Raw genomic sequence first — 26,592 nt, 5'->3', positions numbered from 1 at the left:
AGATCATTTATTTCCTTCCACCGAGATGCGTTACAGCTTTACAAGCAATCAATACCAGGAGCATCATGCCATGCTGTGCTGCTATCTAAACACCAGCTGGCTTGATTTGCATCGTCTCCAAATTGGTTCTTTTGCAGCTCTCCTTGCTACAGCATCTGAGACCCCACAAGCCTTCTATTGCTGCAACAGTTTTTAAATTTTATAAAGCCTTTTTCTTTAGAGTTCACATACAGAATAATATTAATATGTTGATGTTGGTGCATAGCTATTCAGTGGCTTACATATTAGTTTTGCATGCCAAGTTCATGGTGGCACAGCAGGTTCTTGGGATACCCATCCTCTTCTGTTTTATTTTCACCCACCTCCCTTTGTTCCAGCAATGTGGCATGCTCTATTATACAGTACTTGGGCTTTCAGAAAATGTGGGCTCTTACTCTTTGGAACTGTAAGTGCTCCTCTGCAGGGAATTTTACCTCTGTCTGTGCTGGTGTCTTGGGATGCTTAATCTTTTGAGAGTTTCTTAGGTGCTGCTGAGTTTCAGATGAGTTTTTGGATTATTAATGCTGAGCAGCCTCCGGCTGATTGATTGGGTCCCACTGATTCTTTGTATGGCTTTGGCAAGGAGGAAGCTGAATTTGGGGGGTGAGGCTACAGGCTGTGGGCACGGGCAGGGGGAGACAGTAATCCCAAGTGTCCCAGTGTCTGAGAGATACACCTGATAGCAATTCTTCTCCTTGTCCTTCTCACTTTGACATCATGATTTTCAAAACACCAAGGGACCATCTGGTTCTGACCGTGGCACCCTCCAACTCACTCAGGTCAACTTTCCTTCCTGTTCACATATGTCCTGGGTCTGATGGGTCCCTCTATCCTAACAGCTGGGACAGTCCTGTGAAGAAGGATTTCTGAAGGGTTTCTCTGCCACGTATGTGGTTCTAATACAACCTGTTTAGCCCTAACTATTCAATGGCCAAAGGGCTTGCAAGAAACTCCTACCAAAAGTGGCATCAAAGAGTTAGAACCCCATCAAAACTGCCAGATGACCTTATGACCAATATAGGTTTAGCAATTTTCTGTTTCCATGCAGGTGTATGCTTTTAAATGTGCATGAAGAGACCTTGTAACATCAGTCTGCGTGTAGACCTTGCCTAAAATATACGAGAGAGACAAATTTATCGAAGAGTTGTAATTGAAGAGAGTGAGGCATCTGAGAGTTTGAAGAACATTTTGTAGGTGGTAGCAAAACTGAATATATGAAAACACAAGACACACTTTGAGAACTAAATATTCCCTCCACAAATCTGTTGTTTCTTTTTTTTATTTCTCATTCTTTTCAAACATTAGCACACATTTAAGCATATATCAATACAATAAGCCAGACAGACCAACTAGTATCTGCGGTGAGACCAATGGATACCTGCAATGAGGCCAAATAACACAGAAAACAATGTATTTTCACTTTAGTTTAGATTCTTGTGCATTCTGATTTCATCTGTACCTATCCATTGCTTACACAGCCCAGTTGTTGTTCTAGATTTTCCTTTGATGATCTAGACATTTTAATAAGGCTGGAATGGATTGCTTAAAAAGCTCTTGAAAGGTTTTGCTATTTTCATTGCTGCTGAAGAGTCTTTGAAGGACTTTCAAGGTCAGTTTTGAAATTTTGTCTGTACACAGGGGTTACTTCTGACCCCTGTGAGATACCAGCTAAAATCTATTCATTAAAAGTGAGTAAGTCAGAAAGTCATCATCAGGCAGGTGTGTGTGTGGGGTGTGTGTGTGCCAATGTAACAAGCAGGAGCTGTTTACAACATGTTCAAGATCCTCTTCTGTTTTGTTTACTGTTCAGGTTTTTCACAGGAACCTTTTTTGTGGCAGTCCCAGCCGCAAGTCACGCAGTTAGGAACAGCACAATTGTAAAACCGCAAGTTAAATAGTGTGGAAGGCAGAGTTTTCCAGTAGCAGTTAAAGCCATGCCCCAGCTCCAGGCTGGATCACCAGGCACCCCAACCACCCTCTGTTCCTCTCTATGCCAAAAGCAGACAGCAGCTGGTGTAGCTCCGTTGGTTTTATGGCCAACTTGTGGCATGAGCACAGGGCCACGCTGGCAGGGCAGACTGAGGCCTCCGGCTCACTGCTGAGCAGCAGGAGAAGCCGAACTGTGTATTTAAAAGCAAAATGTTGAGCAGAGTAAAGCTGCAAACACAGGCACACCCCAAAATAGCTACAGTAGGCAGTTACCTGCCATGCTCCATGGGAAAAGGCAGGGCTATCATCCTTGCCAGCAGAGCCATGCTGCTGCAGAGCTCGATTTCATTGCATCCAGGCGCTGCTGGGCTGCTTGTGCCCTCTGGCTACATCCTGTTTTCTTTGTGTTTGCCAACAGGGTGAGTAATGCCAGCGACTGACAGGGCAGCTGGCACCAAGTGTGCTACGCTGGCCTTTCATCTCTAATTACCTCCTTACACTGGGCTGTCTAGCTGTTAAATTATCTGTCATGAACGTGTCCAAGAATAGTCAGTCATGGTCCTTGTGCTATCCTTGGTTCTTCCTTTGTGGGGCAAAAATTATGCCTATAATGAGTAGATATTTATGTTTCAGGGTGTTGAATTTCTTTTTTCTTGTACTTATTTGTGTTGGTGATGGCTGGGCACACAGAGCTAGGTGCTGAGGTTGTGGGTGCTATTCCTGCAGTACTACAAAGGTGTATTCATGTCTGGGAGGGTGAAAAAGAGAAAAGTTTTACAGTGTTTCCCAAGGATATTTTGAATCTTGGCTTTTTTCAGTCTCTTCTGGAAATTCATGTTGCACCTGGATCCTTTTAGATCCAAAAAAAGAAAAAAAAGAAGGTGTGATTATACAATACCATGACATGCAGATCCATGAATACTGATTGAATTGAAAGTGTAACTGCAGAATATTTGCCCTTGGCTGCACTGCTCATCGAGGCAGACATGGTACTATCCCTCTTTCTCATGTATGTAATAGCATCTAGCTGGCATACTATCTCCTGTATATGGACATTGCTTGTGCCCTGGAAACTCTTTGGGCTTTTCTGTGCGTGATCCTTGCTCTCTTTTCTGTACCAGGTCCATGGGAAATGCATGTGCAAGCACAACACAGTGGGGTCCCACTGTCAGCACTGCGCTCCGCTCTACAATGACCAGCCTTGGCAGGCTGCCGATGGCAAAACCGGAGCCCCCAGAGAGTGTCAGTGTAAGTAGCTGGTCAGGAACAGTGTCTCCAGAGCCTCTGCCATAGGGAAATGCTCCCTCCATATGTGCCTTTCTCCCATGTTTCCAAGAGGCAGCAGATACTGGGGTGGTGGGTAGGTGCTTGCAAAGCATCTCAGTGAGTGAAGAACCAATGTCACGCTTCTGCCCAGCACCCATCCATGTTTGTGTGGCAGGAATGGCTCTCTTTGCACTGTTTTTGTCTCCCTGCACTAGCCTGACCATCTATGGCTGTCCTTGTACTGGGAAACCTGTATTGGAAATAAAAGAGTTAAAGAAAATGCTTTTTCTTAAATGTCACTTCTAGAGTCTGGGAAGTAGGGATGAAAATGTAATGATACTCCATGCCTTTGAGTGAATAACAGGTTCATAGGTCAAATCCCCATTCCAAAACATGGCTTGGGCTTTTGTGTCTCTTTTCTACAAATCAATATCTTTCACTGCCTTAATGAGTCTTTCTATTGCCTTTGGCTTCATCTCAGCGTGCAAGTGTAACGGGCATGCCGACACTTGTCATTTTGACATGGATGCATGGCTGGCATCAGGCAATCGCAGCGGCGGCGTCTGTGACAACTGTCAGCACAACACAGAAGGGCAGCACTGCCAGCGCTGCAAGCTGGGCTTCTACCGGGACCTCAGGAAGCCCTTCTCTGCCCCAGATGCCTGCAAACGTAAGTCAGAAAGCTTTTACTAGTGAAGTGCTTCTCAAGTGGGAAAGTGTCAAACGACAGGTGAGATCTTCCTGCCCCTCTTTGGAGCGATCTTCTTGCTTCACTGAAGGACAGAGAGCTCTTTGAATTGCCTTTGTGATGCTATTTGCAAAAAGCAGTGGTGATATTTGCAGGGTGAAGGTCTGCAGATGCTTTTGACAAATCTATCTTGATGATCCCTGTAGCCTGAGGGCAGAGGAAGAGGCATGATTAATTTACTTTCTCCTATTGCTATTTTTGGAGAGCAAAAGCTGCATCATGTTTTCATGTTCACCTTGTTTGGTGATTGCTGCAACCTCAGAATGAGGCACCTCAGCCAAGAGGGGTGCAGCTGACAAATAGCATTGCCCACCAGTTCGTGTTCGCAGCAGCAGCAGCTGGGTGTGGAGGGAGGGACAGACGGGAACAAGTTAACTGATACTTCAGACAGTGGGACACCGAGGCCACCAGGCCAAAGGCAGTGACTCAGCCACATGTGAAATTAAATATTTCCCCAACAAAAGCAGCAATCCAAAAGCCACAGGGACCACTGTGAGGATAGTGACTTACCATGGGGGACTCTGGATCCCCAAATCATGCTGATCACATTACACTGGTCAGCCAAATATGGGATGAAGACATGCTCTCTTCTCTGAGCCTGCAGCCGCCCATTGGCTTCACCAAATTTCACCTCACTGGCCCAAATCTGAAGGGGAACCTTCATAAGTGACAGAAAAAAATCTGACTGACACCCTGCCCATGTCATTTGAGGAGATGCTGAGCACAAACTCCTGCCTCCCAAGGAGAACTACCTGCATTTAAATGAAGAGGAAATCCTTCTGCGGTGGGAGCTGCACCCCAGGCTGCAAGTGCATGTGCAGTTTCACCTTGTTCTTCGATGTTGGGTGGGGAACAACTGCTTTTGTCCCACTCCCTCACTGCATATCATCCTCCTGAGATTCCCAGCAGCCCCACCAGTCTGTCACAGAGGTCCTCCTCCTGTCTACCCTTCACCCATTGCAAGGAGGAGCAGCAACACCTGAACCCTAGTTCTCTTTATGAGAACAGAATTGACCACAGTTCTCCATTACTTGTGTAAATAATTACTTCGCTGCTGTAGTATGTAAACAATTTTTTTAACAGTGAATTTAATAACTTTTTAAAGTTTCTTTACCTATTTGAGTACATCAAAGTTCCAAGTCTTCTTCTCTGAAACATCAGATACTTTTCCTCCTTAATTATTTCCAGAAGTTAGGCAATGAACTTTTGTTTTGGAGTCTCATTAGTAAAAAATCAGATTTAAGTCTTGAATCTAGACCATAAGCAGAGGCTTGATGGTTTTTTCTAACTCAAGGATTCATCCTTGTTGATTAAGAAAAGAACCAGTTGGATTAATTGACTCCTGGTAGATAATGCAAGACAGAAGACTGAAATTAATTCTGTATGGGACCCTCAAGCTCTGAAACATGCTTTTACTGTGGTTTTGGTACCTTTGCTAGGGTTGTAATTCCTGATGGAATTATGTACCAGCTCCTATCAGGGAGGAACTCACAGTTTTCCAAGGCCAGTGAGGACGAGTGAAGCTTTGGCACTGAGTTGAGTGTGGTGTTCTGGACACCTAAAAACACCATCCTTCACCTTGGAAATGGCCTCCTGTGTCATCTCATGCAGTCCATTGAGGAGATGTAGTTTCACAAGGGACTCATCGTAAGGTTTTCCAGGAGCCAGAATGCCCAGTTCATAATCTGTAGCTGTTTGGAGGGTCCGAGAGGAAGTCAAATGGCACCTCCTGGGTTGGCCAGCGCAGAGCCTCCCTGCTTTGCAAAGCCAGGTGGAAACAAGAGGTCTGGGGACATATCACAGCAGAACAACCACAGCTCAAAGGGAAGGCTGCCAGCAGTGTGTGTGTGTGTGTGCGCGTGCGCCTGTGCCTGTGTGCAAGTTAAACCATCGCTAACGAAGTCAGTCATTTGATCACATCATTAGCTATATGTTAGCCAAATTCCAGAGTTCTTGATTAAAATGTTTCTCCCAGTCTTTCTGGGCCAGAGGAAGCTGTGGAGATCAGATGATTAATGAGTATTTTTGTTGACATATGCCAGTGCTTGGTTCTCTTGGCTTTCTGCGTTAATCTCTGAGTCACTGGCCCATGGCATTCCACTTCCACATTTAAAAAAAAAAAAAAAATGTGCCCCCATTACCCTTTAATGCAACCATCCAGCCTCTTTATGGATCACTAGGTATTCTTGAACTCTGGTATTTAAAAGCCAAATATAACATACAGTTGACAAAAACTGTAAGATACTCTTGAGTACAGTAAGAAAAAGTCTACATTTATTTACCTTCTGCATAAAGCACATCTACTTTGTTGCACCCTTTTTTTTCCCTGTATTTATGAATTACGGAGCATAAAATACTCAAGATCCGAGAAAGACAACTTTTCCTAGCACAAACTGGGTTCCAGAAATGTAGGCATTATCTGAGTGGTTTCTTTTCAGAGACCCTATTAGTACAAACTCACACATGATTTCTCTCTGGGCTTTTCAAACCCTCACAGATGCACTTCTCCCTAAGACCCCTTCACCTCTTCATTTCTGGTCTCCTGCTGCCGGGAGTTCTCCCTGCACCCAGGGACCCAGCATCCTGGGGGAGATGGCAGCTGCAGGGCCGTAGAAAATGACTAATGACTGTTAAATTAAATTATATAAGATCAATTACAGCCTATGTCTGGAACATTTCCAAGGACCATGCCATGGTCTGCAATAACAAGAGGCATGCATGGAGCCCTATTATTCTTTCTGGGGAGGCCATGGCATTGATTTGGCTCAAGGTACTGTTATTGTTCAACTATTGAAAATTTAAAAATACCTAGGTCAAAGTAAATAAAGGAGTTGTTAAGCCATAATCTTTAAGGATACTTTAAAGATTCTTGTAGGCAAAGAGTGTATATAATATTTGCTCTGGAGAAGGTGTGTACCTGATAAAATGAGACATTCTGACGTTTAAAGCACCAATCTGATGACTCTTTCCCCCTGCCATACCTATCAGTCCTTTTCTTTACACCCTCATAAGTTTTTAAGCCTCAGCTACAGTAGAATTGCAGACAATAAAATCAAGTTGTATAATTGACGAGTTTATTTTTGCTTTTCAGATGTATGTTTTTCAGGGTAAATATTTGTCATTTCAAAAGGTAGCTGGCAGCTGAAGAAACCACAACAGTACCACCAATCCAGGGTGGAGAAATCCAGCTTTGCTAGCATCTTACTCACTGTTTTTCCATCCTGGTCAGCACATGCCATGCTAGGACAGGCAGCTGTTAATTCATATGTCCATGGAAGTCACATGCAAAATATTGCTATATATACAGGGTGGTAAATCAGCATTTTTAGCAATTCTGCTTACAAATCAAGAAGTAAGCAAAAGATCAAGCTTGTGGAAGGTTTCTTTTGGTCCAAGGCTGGCCTTGGCCAGCCCTTCTCTTGCAAGAGCTCACTTGGCTGTGGAAATCCCCAGCCTCCCTGGTGAGGTGGCCACAGCACGAGACAGGTACTGTCAGAAGCCTTGCACTGAGAGTCTTGCACTCTGCACCTGTGTATCCACAATGAAATGCCATTCAACACTGTTTGTATCTGTTTATCTGCTGCTCAGCTGCTCCTCTCACCTTCCTGGACATGGGTCTCCTACCACCTGTGTTCCAGTGAGGTGCAGATTGTGTGGAAGGAGGAAAATGGGGCCTAAAACCAACACAGCACAGCTGCCCAAGAGGAAGCACTAGCTCCAGCTTCCAAACATAACATAATCAGTCCTGCAGTCTTTTTCTTCCTCCTCTTGCCATAGTATGGAAGCATTCCATCCTGTTTTCATGGATTTCTTTCAAATGGGATACAATGTGTTCTGATTTGAGCCTTAGAGTCTCATTTCTGTGCTCAGTGTGTAGTGATGGACTTCACTTTATGTCTGCATTTCCCAGCATGTTCCCACTGCAGCCCATCACAAACGTTTACCGTGTTGAAAATTTGCCACCCCACCATTCAGATTAATGCCATTTAGTGTCATCTTGGGCCTCCACCCAAGATGCAAGAGCAAAAAGCTTCAATCTGCTGGCCACCATTGGAAAGCTGATTGGAGCCTTGGTAGCTCATAGAGGAGCAGCCAGGAAGGATGGGGTCCGTGGAGTGGGTTTGCAGGCCTGTTAGAAATTACCAACCTTTACAACACATCTCATTGTGGCTTTTATCAAAAGTATAGCCAACTACATTCTCAAGTTGCCTTGTTACTTGCCTGTGAGCTTACTGCTCTATTTTTCATAACAGCCTTTGTAAATGTAATATTCTCCCTCCACCATGGTGCTGCTACTGATCTTAAATTTTCTATTACAAAAAAAAAAGTGTGAAAGAATTTTCTAAAACATAAAAAGCTCCAATCCTAATAGGGTTGTTCTGTAAAACTCAGCTGAAACCCAAACGAAACAGGACCAAGTTTCTCACTGAGCAGTGGGTTTATCTCCCTGACTACGGGAGAATAGAAGAGCCTTAAGTGCTTGATATTTCCCCTGAAGGGGCTGAGGAATGCCAGAAATACCCACCACATCTAGTAGGACAAGAGAGCATTTGGCTATATGTATCAGGTGTAAAACACTTCACAGACTTCAGGAGAAAGGTATGCAAGTCTCAGTGAGTGCTGTTGAAAACTATGCTATTAAAGGTACCGGAGTTCACTGCCTGCGGCTAGTTATGCAGTTTGTGAAGAGGCTTTCTAATCTTTTAATTTTATATAATTATATTTGTTTGGGAATGGAAAGGGTGGGGAAAATTTGGGGATTACTTTGGCAAAGATGTTGGAATAGTAGTCACCTCTAAGTTAACTGCCAATATTAATCTATCCTTTAATATTTTGAAACGATACTCCAGGTATGTCAGATTCCTGAAACCACAAAAATGTTGTCAGAACAAAATTAAATATATGTGTGCAGCAATAAGCTTTTTAAGAGAAAGAAAGGCTGTGTTGCCTACAGTGGCTTTTCTGCTTTATTGCCTTTGCAGTTGCAAAGATAAAGATTGATATTAGAATTTAGTGAAAATTTTCCCTCCAGATGAAATTTTCTCAGGAAATCCAGTTTTTATGTAAATGAAGTTTTAGGCAACATTCTTTCAGCAGGGAATTTTTTTGCCATAATGCACAAGACTGACCATACCCTGTCCTGGTCAGAGAACCAAACCCTGAGGTAAGGAGAGCACAAGTCACCACATTGCCTGCTGGCCTGGCCAGATGATCAGAGGTTTGGCTTATGCTTTTGATAACTCTATTTCTGATCTTTGAAAATATTAATATCTTTGGGGGAAAGTAGTCTTGCAAAAGACATAAATTGCATTTATGCAAAAGAAGAATCCAAAGCAGCAGGCAAGGAAAACTTCACCTGTTTTAGGGCATCCTAAACCCTCTGTGTCCCAGTACACTTCTAGTGTATTGTTCTGCTGCAAGGGGCTATGGGGGAGGAAAGAGAGCAGCTGGCATTTCTGACATGCACTCTGAAAACCTGTGTTCTGGAGTATATGCTAAAGCATATCCCTGAATTTTTAGTGTCCTCATTCTTTTTTTCTAATGTTTTTAAATGATGGCTTTAAAAATCAGACAGAGACAGAAGGGTACTTTATGCTCAGCCTCCACTTTAATTAAAATGACTGTTCTGAGGGGTTTTTTTAACCTCCTGGATTCAAGACAGTTGTTATTACTTGAAAAAGCAATTATGCTCTGATTCATTTTTGCAATGAAGCACCCGCAGCTGCTTAAATTGCACAGTGAGCCAGGCACATCCACGGGTACTTGGCTGGACTAGAGTCCAGATGCTATAAGGAAAGTAATAAAGACCTGTTTGGCAAAACATAACACGACACCAGGGTAGGTCGATTAATTAAAATAGATCACAGAAGTTAAAATAATACAGATTCCAAAGGGAGATTCTGTGCAAGTTTGTATGGGTGAGGGGGGAAGAAAGCACAGAAACCCCACCAGTGTCCTTAGGCAGAGCAGTGGTTCGTCAGGCATCTCCTGTGCCTTTTCCTGGAGAGCTTGTGCACTCACTGATGCTCTGTCCCTCACGGTGTCCCCTGCAGCTTGCTCCTGTCACCCCCTGGGATCAGCTGTGCTCCCCCTGGGCCCCCGCACCTTCTGCGACCCCAGCACTGGCGACTGCCCCTGCAAGCCCGGCGTGGCGGGGCCCCGCTGTGACCACTGCCTCCCCGGCTACTGGGGCTTTGGAGCCTACGGCTGCCGCCCCTGCGACTGCGCCCGCAGCTGCGACCCCCACACCGGCGACTGCCTCAGCAGCAGGTGAGTTGGAGGGCTTGCCCACCCTCTCCCAGCCTCGCCATACCTCCATGATCTTCATTCCAAGGAAGGCACTATTTATGCGTGGCACACAGGCTGAAAAATATCCATTATGTAAAACATTTTGGGTTTGGTATGGTCAAGAACTGAGGATAGAGTGTGAGCTGAGGCTGTGATTCACCTGGGTGCCTGGCACACCATGACAGGGCACCAGCGATGTTGAATTTTTTGCTCTCAGTGGTGTTGTTCATGTATCGGGTGTTTTGCATAACCTTCACAGTTGTTTCCTCTCCACAAGCAAAATGTAAGTCTCAAGGACACATGAGTTAGAGGATACAAAAGGCTTAATATTATTGCTGTTGTAACTCAGCTTAAGTTGACTGGGTTGAACTTGAAGTCAAGCTCTGACTTTTGGAAGACAGCAGATTTTAATAATACCCCACACTCCAAATCTTATATGTTGGTTCTTTTACCACATTGGGGATATTTATGGTATATAAATAAATCAATCCCTATAACATGTTTTAAACCCAAAATGAATTCATAACCCACTCTGACAACACTCAACCTGTTCACTTTCCAAAACTGCCTCTTGCATTTAACATCATCAAGACATGCCTTCACACTGTGCGTGGAGGATGGGTTGGTAGTGGCCCTGCTTTCTGCAGGCTCCAGAAGGAAGGTTGACCATCTCCCTTTCCCCTCAACAGCTCAGACGTGACCTGGCACAACGAACCACCTCCTTTCCAAGCAGTGCTCAACGAGAGCGAGCCCACCTGGGGCTGGGAGGATGAGCAGGGCTTCTCAGCACTCCGACATTCCGGTAGGACCATGGGTTTGCATGTGTTTCACCTGCCCACTTCCTCCCACCAGTCCTCTGCACTGGCATGTAGCTAGCACCCTGGCAGTTGCAGGAGGGGATGGACATCCACCCACTGACGTGGAGGAATGTCCTTGCAACCAACTCCTTCCCCTCCAAGAGCCAGAGGAACCTTACAGCTCATCCCATCTGCACAAGGACATGCAAACCCACGAGGCAGATGCTCCATGCTGAATGCCTGCACTTAGCATTTAGCTGTTGGTAAGGCAAGAATCTGCAGTCCCGGCTCTGATTTTCAAGGCTGAATGCCCTCTTTTTTTCCACTTGACCATCATGTTTTAAAGGTATCTTTATATTCACTGGAAGTATTACATGTTGGGCAAACCAGCAATTTTATTTAAAGGGTGGGGTTTACCACTTTGCTGGCAGGTAGTTAGGAAATCTCTAAATTGGAATTTATTTCCATGATACCCACAACAATTTTGGCATCAGTTGCAGTTTATGATGCAATTTGAGATGGTCTAGCATTTCAGCTTCAGCTGGGGAGGTTATTTACCTCTTGTGTCCCTAGCCTGCAGGACGTGTGTGCTATGTGAGGTTGGTGCAAGGCAGGTTGTCCCCACAGAGCAGCATCGAGCTGCCCTGCCTTGCAATCGCTGCATGCAAGCAGGCAAGAGTCATTTCCTCCATTTTCAGAGAGCGGCATGATAAAATCTCGAAGATACAATAATTGAGTTAATTGAGGGGAAAGCTCCATCATTTGTCTGGGCGACTTCATTTTAAACGTAAATAAGTATATCATGTTATTCTTTGTTCTGAGATCACGGAAGTCATTAATCTGCCTTAACCTCTGCAACATTTCCTTTTAAAATTTTGTCTGGTACATTACGGTGTGGAAAATACCGCGTGTTATTTGCATCCCCAGGCAAAATAATAAGGCCTTTGTTTCCCTTTTCTTCTAATTGTAAACAAGGAATAATTGTCCCTGGACTAAGACTGTATATTTACTCGGGATCTGAAAATAGTTGCAAACTGCTTTTTTTTTGCATGGGGCTTGTGGGCCACTTGAAAAACCTCCGGCAGGTCCTGGGCCCTGCTTGTGAATGCTCCTGTCTTTTAAGTACAATCCACAGCCATTTGCTTCCTTCTCTTTCCTCAGGTAAATGCGAATGTAAAGAGCAAGTTTTAGGGAATCCCAAGGTCTTCTGTGGGATGAAGTACACCTATGGTGAGTAGCAGGTGAAGGGGCTGTAAGGCAGTGCAAGAGTGCATGTAAAGCGCGAGAGGTGCCACTGCATGAACTGTTACATCCTGGCAAACCCAAGGACTTCTTAGTCTAAGGGCAGATCTTTGGCCTTTCCGAAATATATAGACATCATGGTGCCAAGTCAAGATGGGTGAAGCATCTTGCTCTGTTTCTCTTGCTACCAGAATACCCTTGTACCAAAATCATGTGAGCATAAGAGCTAGAATTGTCCCTGTGAGGTTTTCTAGGTCCAAGACAGACTATAAAGCACTGTTACCAAAAACAGGTCACTGAGACACTGTCTGTAGACCTGGTGCCCCCATCATAGTCTAGAAATCACCATACCTGAATGATACCAAATGTAAGGAGGGATGGTTATCACCACACAAGGCACTACTTGGAGAAAACAATTCAGGCAGCCACTGGGAACTTCCCTCTGTCAACAAAGTTCAGCTGTTGCAGTGGGGTGATCTATACTGCCCGTGTGTCTCTTGGATTTAAATGAATGAGAGGAGGAACTTTGTTTCCCAAGACCTCTCTGGTGTGTACCAGTGAACCGCCTCCTTCATACCATAGCAGAGCAAGGAATGCTCTGTGCAGCCCTCCCTTCCTTCAGTATTGTAGGGGTCTCTTGCACCTGTTTTATCTCATACTGAAGTTGAAAAGGAACAGAGAGATAACCCATACCTCTGCAGGCTGCAGAGCAACCGACAAAGGGGAGTTTAAGGGGCTGCCAGTTGTTGAAATATTGCCCTGGCTTAGTGATGTTAAGAGAAAACCTGATTCTGCTTTACTTTGCTTCCTGGATGCAGTAATGACTGTGTTTGGTCTTGCAAAAGATACAAAATTTAAAAAAAAAAAAAGGCACAAAACTCCCAAGTTCAAAAATCGTACCTAAAGTGCACTCAGGATTCCTTCCCTTTCATCACTCAACATGCAAAGGTGTCAGCTAAACTGGAGACAGATGAAATACAGGGCAAATCATGAGCTCCAGGAGGCCATTCTGTGAGAGGTTGCCCTGAGCTTCCTTATGTGTGGTGCTGAATAAAGCACCACCATATGGGGATATCTTCCAGTGTCGGCATCAGCATGGTCAGGTGGAGGAACTGAGCCCTGCACCTCCCCCACATGGGCTCAGCAGTGGAATGCCACGTGGTGGGAGTGTGCCTGTGGGTATCTGTGAGCTCAGGGTACTCCATGATTTGCTCCAGTCTCCACCAACATCTCATTCTCCTCCACTGTATTTGGATTTGGCAGTTCTGCAAAGTGGGAAGACCTGCACCAGGGTGGGGTGAGGGCAGCTCCTCACACCCCTGCCTACTGCCTTGGCTGCCCAGGCCAAGGCCAGCAAAGCCTCCAGGTCCCCATCCCTAAATCCAGTTGATTTCCAAAAGTGCTAAGGAACCCAAAGTTTTTTCTGAGCTCAGGGAGGAAATTGGACCCTCACAAGCTTTGAAAATCAGGTCATTGTACCTCTTCTGTGGCCCATGTGGCAGAGCCAGGGGTCATGGCCAAACCAACCCTCAGCATTTCTGGCCTTGGGCAGGAGGATGTATGTGTTGCACTGGAAACTTAACTGATCCCAGGCTCCCCAGCAAGGAGCATTGGGCTAACTCCATTGTAATGAAGCAATTGTCATTACTGCTTCACCCAGACACCTGCATTAGACCAGGAAAAAAAAAAAAAAAAAAAAAAAAAAAAAGGAGGGAACACTGTAAACAGTTTATATATGCCTGTTTGGAATTCCTGACTTTCCAGTGATCAAGGTGAAGATCTTGTCAGCTCATGACAAAGGCTCCCATGCAGAAGTCAATGTGAAGATTAAGAAAGTCTTGAAATCCACAAAGTTGAAGATCCTCCGGGGCAAGAGGACACTCTACCCTGAATCCTGGACTAACAGAGGCTGCACTTGTCCCATCCTCAATCCCGGTAGGTTTTACTCCCTGAGCAGTACATCCGCACCACATTTACACAGATTTCATTCCCACACCTCTATTCCCTCATGCCAGTGAGCTGAGATTGCAGCCCAGTGCTGCTTAAAAATTACTGGCTGTTCCATCACTTAGATTCCAACAGCAGTCTTCATCAATTGGAATTCAGAAAGAAAAACTTGTAGCATACTAACAGTCTTTCAGTTTTACCAGTCTCAGTCTGTTCCCAGATGGGGGAGGTGCACATCGTGCCCCAATTGCATGACATATCTTCCAGAGCTAAAGCTAATTTGAATCCATAAAGACACATTTAAATCTAATTTGAGTGATGATATTGTACTGCAGTTCTAATCTAAACTCAAGGGAAGGTGTCTCTTTGAAAGTAACACTAATTTACATCTACAAAATTTGGAAGATATTCTCTTACGCAGTGGGATGAGAGCTCCTCAACTTCTTCTCATCTTCTTTCACTGAAGTGAGTATATCCCAGTGGAGGCTGAACAGTGTGTGCAGTCTCCGGTATGGACAAGGACATGCAGATTCATGTTTTTCTTCCATAGAACAAAACTAAGCTCCAGCTGACACACCTTTCTTTACAACTCCAAGATAAATCAACAGTTACCAACTAATTCAGATAAAGGATTCTCTTTCCATGAGGTGCACACACCACTTGGAAGTCAGCAATCACAGCACTGACTTTGGTACTGAGACATCCTTACATGTGCAGCACTAGGAACTTCTCTTTGGGTGAAAGGGCTGTCTGTGAAGCTGGATCATGCAGAAAAGTTACTCACTGATGAGGTGTTTGCAGTCTTCTTTCATCTTCACTGGAGTGACTGTCTAGTTTTGAAGGCATGCTGCCGTGATAGCACAGCTGTAACTAGGAAGTCTCGTCAGGTGCAAAGGTTGGATGAGTCAGCAGCATTAGGCAGGGTTCTGCTATTTAAGTGCAGTAAGACTTGGAATATTGCTAGAACACCATAAATCCATAATCAAATAGCTATAGCTATTTTATTTTTCTACATGCAATGGAAACACAAGCAAGACAGCAGTTTATGAACTTGGAGAAATCCTGTGGAAACTGTCTGAAGCCAAGCATGCAGGGCAGCCCCACACCTACCACCCAACTTTGCCACTCCACTAGCTTTAGAGGAGCTTCACTGATTTTCCCCAACAAATGAAAAGACAGCAGTAATCACAGAATCAATTAAGACCTCTTGGACAGCAGCAGAAGGGTGGATATGCAGCTGTCTTTAGGGATAATTCAGGTATGTGACACATCAGGTGTTACTCCCTTGACAGCTCTCATGATTTACACTGCAAAGCTTGGTATTGTATGGAAATGCAGCTGCTGGTCCTGTGAGTATAAAGTAATCTCAGCCTTCGTGTTGAAAAGAAGTCATGAAGTTCAGTGCTAATAGGAAACTTGAAAACATAAATTGAATGCATCTTTAAGATTCAATAATTTCAAAGGGGGAAAAAAAGATCCCAGGTATTTTTAAAAACTCATTATTTTCTTTAGCTACCACAATTATTTCTGAGTGGTTGGCAATACAATGTTAGCACATTAAATCCTCTATCAGAGTAAGAGCTTATGACCTCTAGATGAATCAACCAACAATAGCTGGATGAAAAGTCAAGCTGATGTAAAACAATTCTCTGACATATAACTCTAATGGAAATCACATCTCCCAAAAACATACAGGAGACCAAAGATAAACATAAAAGTCAGACAGACATGGGTTTATATCTTCGTGGGTTGTTTTCAGATGATAAACGTGTTTAAGTTCCTACAAGGTGAGTCCCTTCACCACCCTTGCACACTTTCCCCAGCCGTGGCAATATTTGCTTGCTCTCTGAGTGTGAATACCACATTTCTCTCTCTCAAGGGAGGTAAATTTAGGAGCCCTTGAAAAGTGATGTTTTATAACAGCAAGATGGCCAAACTAATGTCTTGCAAAGGGTGATGCTGCCATACACGTATCCTGTGTTTACTTGGCAGAAGAGAGGATGTGTGTGCCCCAAAACTCAGATGAAGTAGATAACAAGTTGTATTGAATTAAAGGAAAACATCCTTGACTTTTAACTAGGAGGCACTCACCCTTCATTCTGAACCGCAAAACGAAGACTCGAGAAAACTCCAGCAGGCTCCCTGCCAGGACGGAGCGGGATGACTAAGAGCACATGGGGAGACCCATCTCCCCAGGCTAGTTCATACTGCCACGTTGTGCTCCCTAGACTCGGGTAAGAAGGAGTGAGAACAGAAGGAAACTAATGCTGGCTGCACCCTAAGTGTGCTGCAGCAGAATGCTGAGCCTGGCAGGGAGCTTCTCCTACCATGGAAAGGACTATCCTCCTTGTTATCCCCATTTATTCTCCATTTGTGTCTCGTTAGGCTGTTTGGATATGTAGCAGTGTTTATTTAGCTAATTTAAGTCGAAGTCTTTGCTCTGTCCCTCTGTTTAGCAGTTATTACCTGATTCCAAGTGCTCTTTGAGTCATGCCCTCAAAGTCAAGCGCAGACCTGGATGCATGGAGCGAGCAGCAGGGTGCTGTTGGGATGCACTCCAGTCCTTTCTGGCTGCTTCTGGGCACCACATAAGGCTTTGTCAGACCCTTCTGTCATATCTCTAAAACATCTGGCAGAAGCAGAAATTAGCAGCTCTTTTCAGTGTGACTGCCACCCCTTCAGGCTCTTCTAGGATGCTTGTGCCAGCAAATCTAGTGTTGCCTCTCACTGGGATCTGGTGTGCCTTTGCCTCCAAGGGACCACTGGCCACTTTGAGCAAGACATCAGGCACTGGGCCATCCTGCACTGTTCCATTACTGGAATTTACTGAACTTGCCAATTTCCAGGCCCAGGTGTATTCAGGGAGATGTGAGGCTGCCAAATTAAGGTAATAGCCGTTCCCAAAAAAGGTATAAAAATTTGTAGTGCAGCCCCAGAGTTCAGTTTCCACTTAGAAGCTAACAAAGTCACACTTTGGATAGTGCCTCTCACTGATGGATAGCCACGGGGGTCATTTTTCCATAGTTACTGATAGAGCCATAGATATACAGATATACATGTGAAACAATATGTATATACATTTCTTTCTATAAGTGCTTTTTTACATGAGACTAGATATCCAGGCTGACTTTGCATTCAATAGGCCTCTTAAGCATAGTACTGTGCAGTCCTTGACAGATTTGCTGCTTTGCAGGCTTGGAGTATCTCGTGGCAGGACACGAGGACGTCCGAACAGGCAGACTCATCGTCAACATGAAAAGTTTTGTCCATCAGTGGAAGTCGGCTCTCGGAAGAAAGGTCTTGGAGATTTTGAAAAGAGACTGCAACTAGATGTGTGCAACAGTCTAGGGCATTTCTTTATGCACAAAATGCAACACCCTTCACAGAGAGAAGACCTCTAGGATGAAAACTGGAATGTAAGAAAATAGTGCCAAAACGTGTAGTGAGGCATTCAGAGTTGTAGGCGCTGTCTAATTTAACCCTTTCTAGCCAATGTTCATTCACTTGCCTGTAGCTTCCTTGTCAGGGGCTTAGCTGAGCCCACCTCATCATGTTGTTGAGAGAAATGGAAGGGCGGATGCTTGTCTTGCTCCAGTGCGATGTTGGAGTAACTCCTGTGAAGCCACTGATCACCCAAGACTAAATTGCCACCCTGGAAGAGCTACAGATGAGAAGCGAAACACCACTGCCAGTGCCCACTAGTGTGGATCTTGAGTGACTTCCAGAGGCTCCCAGAGAATGCTGTGGGGAAGGCGATGGCCACAGCGGCAGACAGGCGCTGGCAGCAGCATGGCAATGATGACCACGCTTCAGAAACACCCCCTTACAGGTTAGGACATGGCACCCGTCAAAGAGAATTGGATGCCACTTGCTTTTAACCTCTTTGCCCTGCTGAAGGTTTCAGGGGCTAGATTTTCTGCTGATGCTGTTGAGGACAGAGCTGCTGCAGTGGATTGAATCCTTCTGCCTTGGCACAAGTGTGACACAGGGCAGAGGCCAACTCTCTGCCCACTGCCTGGCTACAGAGAAGAGCCGGCTCCAGATGGTGCAGTGTCTTGGAGCTTTTGTCCTTGAAGTGTTAAAAAATGAACCTAGCCCTAGTGTAAATATTTCGTTGTATAAAGCACTTTACTACCTGCCACTCCACAGTGCGGGAAGTCTAATTGTGTTGGGGAAAGAAGAGTCTGAAGGTAGCATGTGAAAAAGTCCCTGAAACAGAAGCACTCCTGAAGAACCCCCCTGAGTTGGATGGCGATATAAAGGGAACGGCCAGCCTGGCACTGGCCACTCAGAATATCTGAGGATGCAAGCTGAAAGATAAGGTATTTGCACTGAAGTCCCAGCTTCAGACCAGCACTTGGACCCCATGGGCAGGACTCCAGCAAGACTTTGTAAACAGTGTGAGAAGAAGAGACTTTAAGATAAAAATGCAATAGCCAGAGGAGTAAAACTCTAATTACAGGAAAAGGAGTGGATGCGGAGAACAGAAAGGACTTGCATTCACATATCACAACCCAGCGATTCATGGTGGGCCTGGAGTTTATTTTATTTTTATGTTAGTATTTAAAACTGAACATTTTATTTGTTTTCTTCTGTGTTATTGTTTGCAATATATATGGCCATTATACTTCCTCATTAACATCAGTATGAAATATAGCACAGATTACTGCAGTTTTCAGCACTAAAATATATCCTTTGTGTAAAGCATCTTTAAACCACATTGCAAAGTGTATTTTGTTCATCAGTGTGAGGGGAAAGAAGACCAACAACAACAGAAAAGTCACGAGTGTGCCAATCCACTTTACGTATGTATTTTTCTTTCAAGGTCCTGTGGACTCACAAAAAAAATTATACTATTTTGGTAATTTGTTTTTATATCTCATGTATGTAATAAATATAAAATGATTTAACTATCTTCTCCTGTTACTTCTTATGCCACTGGCAGCAGGGTCTTCATGCTTGCATTGAAGAGCACAACAGAGATAGCACTGGGTAAGGAGAAGCTACCATGGGGGATATTTTCCTCTCTGGAGGTGGGTAATAATCAGCATGGGGTAAAAAGCCAAGTAGCATGAATGGCTCACAAAAATCCTATTTCACCTCTTATTTTGGGAGGTTTATAAGCTCTTCTCATAAGAAGGAGCATTGTACCTAAATATTTTCAAAACTGGCCAGATCCTTGCCTCACACAGGCTTGATGGCTGAGCTGCAGAGCAGATACTTATAAAAAGCAAGTGGGGGATGGCAGAAATAAAGCTTGCTCCCTATATTTGAAACATTTGAAACTATAAAGGGAAAACAAAAGGCTGTGGGAAACAAGTGCTATGGCAAAAGGTCTATAAAAACATTTCAGAGTGAAGTCAAGCATCAGAAATTAGTGGCCAGGGGGTCAAGACGTAATCTGCAGTGTGGGCAGCACCCTCCCAGGTGGGTGGTTAATCAGTGACTGCCAGGGCACCCCACTGTGGCAGCACCCTTCTCCCTGGCGGAAGGGAGGGCAAGGAAAGGCTCCTCCTATGGCAGCACTTGGAGACTAAGAGTGTCCAATATCTCTTTTGATTTAAAACTGGGGGGTTACCTGCTTGACATATTTTTAGCTTCATTTTATTGCCATTAAAAATGCATTTGCAATGTCTAGTTGATTAACGTGACTTTGTGAAAGCTGGAGGGTGTGAGCCCATAGGTCCAGCCAGCTTGAGCACTGTAGGAAATAGGGAGACCAGGATGGCTCCAGGAGCGGATGCTGCTCATGGCACCCTGTCTGACTCCTGTCCTAGCCTTATAGTGAGCACTTGATGGTTTTATGGAAGAAAGGGGTTAGCTTCCATAGGCAAATCTGCCCATGAGAGATTTCTGGAAGGGAATTTTGGCTGGAAGAGGAGGTGTCCCATTACCAAGAGCAGATAAGCTGCATATCATAGAATCAATTAGGTTGGAAAGACCTCTGAGGTCATTGAGTCCAAGCTTTGACCAATCACCACCTTACCACCTAGACCATGGCAGTAAGTGCCACATTCAATCATTTGTTGAACACCTCCAGGAACTGTGACTCTATCACCTCCTTGGGCATTACATTCCTATATTTGACAATCCTTTATGTGAAGAAATTCCTCTGATAGCCAACCTGAGCCTCCCCTGGCACAGCTTGAGACCATTTCCTCTTGTCCTGCCGCTAGTTGCTTGGGAGAGTCTGAGTCCCACCTCTCTACAGCCTCCTTTTGGTTAGTTGTAGAGAGGGATAAAGTCTCCCCTGAAGATCCTTTTCTCCATGTTAAACAACCTCAGCTCTCTCAGCTACTCTCCATAGGACTTACCCTCCAGACCTTTCATATCCCTCTATCCATATGAGATCACCTCACAGTGATGGTCAGCCAAGTCCTTCTCAGCAAGAAAATCTTGTTTAGACAGGAAATCTTTGCAACTCAGTGAGTTAATGGCAGCAGCCTGTCTGGTTTATCTGTTAAATCCCATCTGTTATGTGTATAAGAAGAGGATGTCTGTGTCTGCCCACTTGAAAAGCAGATGTATTGCTTGCTGACTCCAGGAGTAGCAATGCCTTGACCAGTCCTTTTGCATGACAAAAATCAGTGGTGGGAAAATCAACCCAATGGCAGCAGCATATACAGAAGGATCTTCTTTTCCAGAATTGCCCCTCTGGCCTTACAGGTAAGAATTGCTGATGCAGGCAAAGCTGGCAGCTTCCCAGAGGCCAGACTGTCCTCTGGATTGTGCTGCTTCTGTCAAGAGGGGAGCAGAGGTGGGCTCCGGTTTTAAGGGACCAAAGACAGGAGTTGCCGCAGTTCTCCCTGGAGCATCCTCATGATGTCCTTATGCCTCACCTGCACCTAAGAGCTAGTACCTCCCTGCTGCTGAAGGAAGCATGGTGGAGTCTTCAACAATCCCTGTTTCCAGTGCTGGAGGTTAGATGTAAGCAGTGGCCAGGGATCAGGGCTGCCTGAGCCCCTGTGCTCCTGATTGTCTGTCAGCATTGCTCTCGGTGACATGCTTGGGTTGGCAGAGGTAAAGCAGATGCATTAGAACTAGCTGACACCAAACACAGACCCTAACTATACGCAGCAGTACAGCCCCTCCAGTGTAGCAACATGTGATCTGAACCTGTATTCCCCCAAGGCACTCACAGGACACCTCTTTCACTCTCTCTGGTGGACAGGAGCATTCTGCTCTCTGGCACATGAGCTCAAAGAAGATGCTTTGGCACAGAGAAGGGAACACCTGGTCCCAACTAGCTTTCAATCCCTCCTTTCACTCTCCGAGGCAGATCCTGTGCCATAAGTATTGTCAGGACCAGATGCATACTCCTACACTGTGGGAGTGAATCTCCAATATTGGGTTGGAGACCCAACTGTCCTCTGCCACCATTGCTATCGTGAGAAGAAGCAGGATAAGCCACCCATATCTGTCCATTAGTTTTCACTAACCTGAAGCCAGGTGCTTGGAGGAGACTGTACTCAGAGATGTTCCTCATCTTCCCTCAGAGAGGTGGCCTTACACACCCTGCTCACCAGTAAACATCTGCAAGCAGGGTGAGTGCTCCCCAGCTGTGCAGGGCCTGCATGATGGGTACCTCTGTTGAGCCCATTCATCAAGCAGCTGGAGGTGACAAGACAGAGTCTAACAAAAAACACAGGCGTTTAAGTGAAACATCTGCTTTTATTCTGGTAAAGACCATTTTTCTTTTTGGACCGCCTCAACAGACACTAACCATGCCTACAGGCTCTGAGTGCAAGGAGGGACAGTGGAGAATCCACCTGCAGCCCCAGCCACATCTGCCCCTGCAGCAACAGGTGGCCACAGATCCCCAGCAGCATATCCCCATCTCGCAGGAGGTGCTGTTGACGAGGCCTCCTGCATCCCAGACCAAGCCCTGTTGGGCTGCAGAAGTGGTGTACCCTCCTGCCATGGTGAGAATGCAGAGAGGACCAAGGACTTGGGTCTGTGCCACCTGTATGTGCATGGGGCCTGTCCAGTCAGCTGTCACTCGCCCCAGAGGAATGCAATCTTCCAGTTCCAGTGGAAAATTACAGGCATGTTTAATATCGTTGCTCCGTCAGGCTAAATCTACTGGGATATGACCATGTTGTTGAAAATGACTGAACATCTGGGACTACAGGCCTGCCTAAATATAAAGCCAAGCTGGTATGGGTAAACATAACAACTCGGGAACAAATAGCTGCAGTGTATTTTTTTTTAATCTTTATTTTTAGTTATTGTATTTACTTCAATATCAACACTGGATAGAATAAACATCTCAACAATGTCCAGTGGCTGCTGCCCCAGTATCCAAAGGAGCTATCTTTCCGATAAGGCAGGAGGAGATAGGCTGCCTGTGGGCCTTCTGGGCTGATGTGTTGATTTTTCAATGACGGTGTTTCCAAAGCATGGCCTTGCTTGCATGGGGTCACAGCTTCTTGCTGCTCTTTTCCCACAGTTCAGCATAGAAACTTCATGAATGCCTTTTATTGCCTCAAGGGAAGGCAATGAGCCCTCAGCAAGTGCTCAGTCCTGCAGCCTGGGGACATAACAGGCTGGGAGATATACTATATATGGGAAACTTGTTGGCATATTGAAAATGTTGGCATGGCCAAGAGGCCAGTGTGCTGCAGCAGGCATCGGGACAACCGTTCTCTATGTCTAGTCCATCTCCTCACTTCTGCATCACTCTGATGTGTCCTTTGGAACAAAAATAATGCTGGGTTGCTTGCATATTTATTTATGTGCTCCTGAGTGTGATGTGTTCACTGGAGTGATGTGCTCATGAGAACACTTTAAGCCCAACTGATGCACGTATCACACAAAAATTTCATCATACCTGAGCCTTGTTCCCTGCAATGCAATATGTAGTTCAAGGCATCTCCAAGCTCTATCTGGACACGTTCTCAGCTGCAGAAGATGTATAAAAGAAGTTTACCAGGCTGCTGAGAGGTCTTGCAGGGGGTGTGGGTGTGGGTGCAAGTGTGTGTATGTGCATCCCCATAGGACTGCTCACTGCTTCATTTCCCAGATGGTGTTTGCTCATGTCTCTGAGCTCTCCCTGATCAGGCAGTTTGCTCATACTGACAACACTTCTTTATTTGACCTTTTCTCTCAGACTTATTCATAGAAATCAAATACATTTTTTGAGCACAGGACATGGATTTTGGAAAGCCATCTGGAAATCGGGGTTGGCAAAAGACCTGCAGATCTGTATGAAAATTGCGGAGAAGAATAAAGTTGCTTCCTAAACCAAACAGTGACATTTTCTTGAACTGACTTGCTGTGGACATAGATATGCACCCCTTTCAGCAGGTGAAAAATACAGCCCAGCTCCAGACTTGGGACACCCACTGAGTAAAGAAACATGGGAAAAACAGATCAAACCCAACCAACCATCCATTAGGCTGGTGTTAACCTGGAGGAAAGAGCAATCCTCATTGTATTTCCCATGGCTGATTCAGACATATGATCTTTACCTGGAGCAGTAATAGATATTTCTACCATTATAACCTTAAGATACATACCTCTAAAAAATATGATTGTTCTCCACCTCTGCTCCTTGTCAGAGCTTTCCTTCATTTGCATCAGATGCAACTCACTTCGGACCTCAAGCATTTGCGAAGCCTCCACGTGGTCAAATCTGCTGCGTAACCTCTGCTCGGGCTTTATCTGAGTAACACCTGTAGGAGATAAGAAAACATTATTTCAGGTACACAAAGAAGCACTGGAGATTTGCCTAACCTAAAGCTACCAGCAGTAACAGGTGGCAGTAATGACAGGATCCCCTGATCCCCTCAGGCTCGTAGCAGAGACCTAAAAGCAGCCCGAGGGAGCCATTGCAGCCTGAGCCTAGTCACGGCAACACATGCAACCTGCAGTTGCCTAAGGGGGTGGAAAATGCTAACATGGAGCTATGTGTGCAAAATAAAAGTGCCCAGGGCTTCTGGAGTGTAAACAACTCTGCAGTGTGTACAACACCTGTCTCTGACACAGGCATTTTGTGAGGGTCACTGGTCCTCAGCAGTCCCCAGGTCAGGAGGTGATGAAGCGGTGCAGGGCAGGGCTGTGCCAGGAGCCATGCTAACAACTCGGCGGTACAGATTATCACCTTTCAGTGCCCGGAAAAGTTCCTGAAAACTATGTAATTTATTCGCATGTCTGTACCTCCGGGGAAGCAGCACATCCTGCCCCGTGACTTGGCCCTGGCCGAAGCCAACAGCTACAAAGGCAGGAGGAAAAAAACAACAACAAGAAAACAGAAGCCAAGTTATGCAGCAGAGGGGGAATAAAAATATTTCCCTGGTCGCGGCGGGTGACCGGCAGAAACCCCGAAAGGCACTGTAAGCACAATGTCACGCAGCTCGGACAAACAGGCTGGCCTCGGCGCTCCGAGGAGCCCGGCGGCCGGCGGCAGCGCCCCGGGGACCAGGGACAGTGGCGGTGCCGATGGGACGGGCCAGCACTCCCAGTCCTGCAGCCTCGGGACGTAAACAGGACGCCCCACCTCGGGCTGATACCGATCAGCTGGACAGGGCAGAAGAGGGAAGAGGCCGGGCCCCCGTTGCACCCCGGTCACCTCTGAAATGACAAAGCACTACTGCAAGTGACAAAATACAAGCAATTCTGCAAAGAGCTTTGAGACCGCAAGACTAGAAGACGAAACAATCCCCAAGACTTCTGCCGCAGACTGCAGTGGGCTCTGCTCCCTCGCAGTATCTAACACACTAAAAGCGATAACGACTGAATTCTTCTGAGCAAAAAGCACTTTTAATTGGATAATGGCCACTGAGCATCAGTAGCTGGGGTGCCTTAAGCCTGAAGGAAACCATGAGAATTTTTATTCTACCCACAGAACTATTACGAAGCTGACAAGGTCGTGCTCTCTGCGATTCCCAATAATTTTACTGCCTGCACTACAAGATTTATGACAGCTTTGTCTGACATTCATGGGGCAGACAGGTATTGTTGCATGCCGACATAACCCAGGTAGCAGCCACAGGTTGTTCTCCACAAATGACTTAACTCCTGTCAGCTTTGGAAAACTCCCAGCTTTTGTATAGGAAAACACTAAATAAAGGAGAATTGTTTTAAATTTCAGTTTCCCTTTCCACCCTCAGGGAAACCCAACATATGCCAGCAAACAGAGATCACTGCTTATTCTGTATTCAAAGAACAGACAAGCTTAAATCCTTAGAAATCCTTGAATATCTGGTAGATGATGACATACACTGAGGCCATACCATACGTGTCATTTAAACCCTCTGTGACTTGGAAAAAATCAAATACACAGCAGTTATACTAGCCAGGAGCAAAGGAGAAGTGACCAGCTGGCACTCTCATTCTTCTCCTTCCAGGACTCTGATTTGTCTGGCTGTGCAAGGTCTCTTTTTTTTCCTCTATGTAACATCCAAAATAGAGAGAAATAAAATAGAACTAAAATAGCAACAGTACAAGAGAAAACACCATCAGGAGTTCCTGTTCACAAGGCTATCCTGGCATTCATCTGGGGCTGTTGACATATTTAATAGCCACCCAATCTCTGCCAGCTGGATGCCAGCTTCGAACTCGTATCCACAACTGTGATAACTTCTTGCTTCATGTTACAATTTCTGCACTGTTATTTTTTCTGCAGTGTGAGTCAGCAGCTTAGCTGATTCCGGTGAACAGATTATCTGAAGGCATCCTGAAAAATATACCTACATGAGTAATCTCTGAGTTCCCTCACCTAGGGAAGAAAGGACTATACTTTCATATTATGTTAAGGATGAGGTTTTTCTGTGAATGACTTGCAATAAAGAAAACCTATTGCTTTGTTGTCAAAGGACTGTGAATGTTACCATGATTTTAGTATAGTTTCTGAAACGTTAAGAATTTTAATTATCTGTAGTCCGTGCAGTTTTGTGTCTTCCCAATTCCTCCTTCCCAGCTGGTGCAGAATTGTACCCAGCTTGGTGGTGGATGCTGGTGCTGGGTTATACTAAGTGCTGCCCAAAGGAGTTTTCGCCTAGAAGACTGCAGTGTCTGAGGGCTCCAGGTGTCACTGAAAACTGGGAAATAAACTCTCCAACCAGCTTGTTAGCTTAGAAAGCTGACAGTACTTTATTCAGCACTGATGTACATGGGGGATCACTCCACCTGACACATATACACCCTTTAAAAATTTGTCACTATTTATACATTTTAGCAAGTAAATTAATGTTCATTGGCTATAAATTACATAATTCTTTTTATTAATTAGTATTCTATCTTCTATTATCGATTTCTCACTTCTCGTGCTAATTAGTACACATTTTTTGTCTTTTTATTTCCTTTTTCCTAGATAGAGAGTGTTTCAGCACAATT

General features: G+C 45.1%; 1 protein-coding gene across 1 annotated transcript in view; it reads left to right on the top strand.

The window, feature by feature from the left end:
* The window catches only part of NTN4 (netrin 4), a 47,155-nt gene extending 27,989 nt beyond the window's left edge, over window positions 1-19,166 (top strand). Inside the window, 7 exon segments of the mRNA XM_050323688.1 lie at window positions 3,090-3,216; window positions 3,716-3,904; window positions 10,036-10,252; window positions 10,960-11,072; window positions 12,229-12,297; window positions 14,074-14,244; window positions 17,450-19,166. Coding sequence (XP_050179645.1) covers window positions 3,090-3,216; window positions 3,716-3,904; window positions 10,036-10,252; window positions 10,960-11,072; window positions 12,229-12,297; window positions 14,074-14,244; window positions 17,450-17,586 — 1,023 coding nt within the window. The 3' untranslated portion in view covers window positions 17,587-19,166.
* Window positions 19,167-26,592: the final 7,426 nt, after the last annotated feature.

This window comes from Myiozetetes cayanensis, unplaced genomic scaffold, assembly GCF_022539395.1.
Source record: "Myiozetetes cayanensis isolate MyiCay16 unplaced genomic scaffold, myiCay2020 scf3, whole genome shotgun sequence".
Classification (NCBI taxonomy): domain Eukaryota; kingdom Metazoa; phylum Chordata; class Aves; order Passeriformes; family Tyrannidae; genus Myiozetetes; species Myiozetetes cayanensis.
Note: the sequence above shows the minus strand (reverse complement) of the source record. Positions and strands in the feature narration are given on the sequence as shown.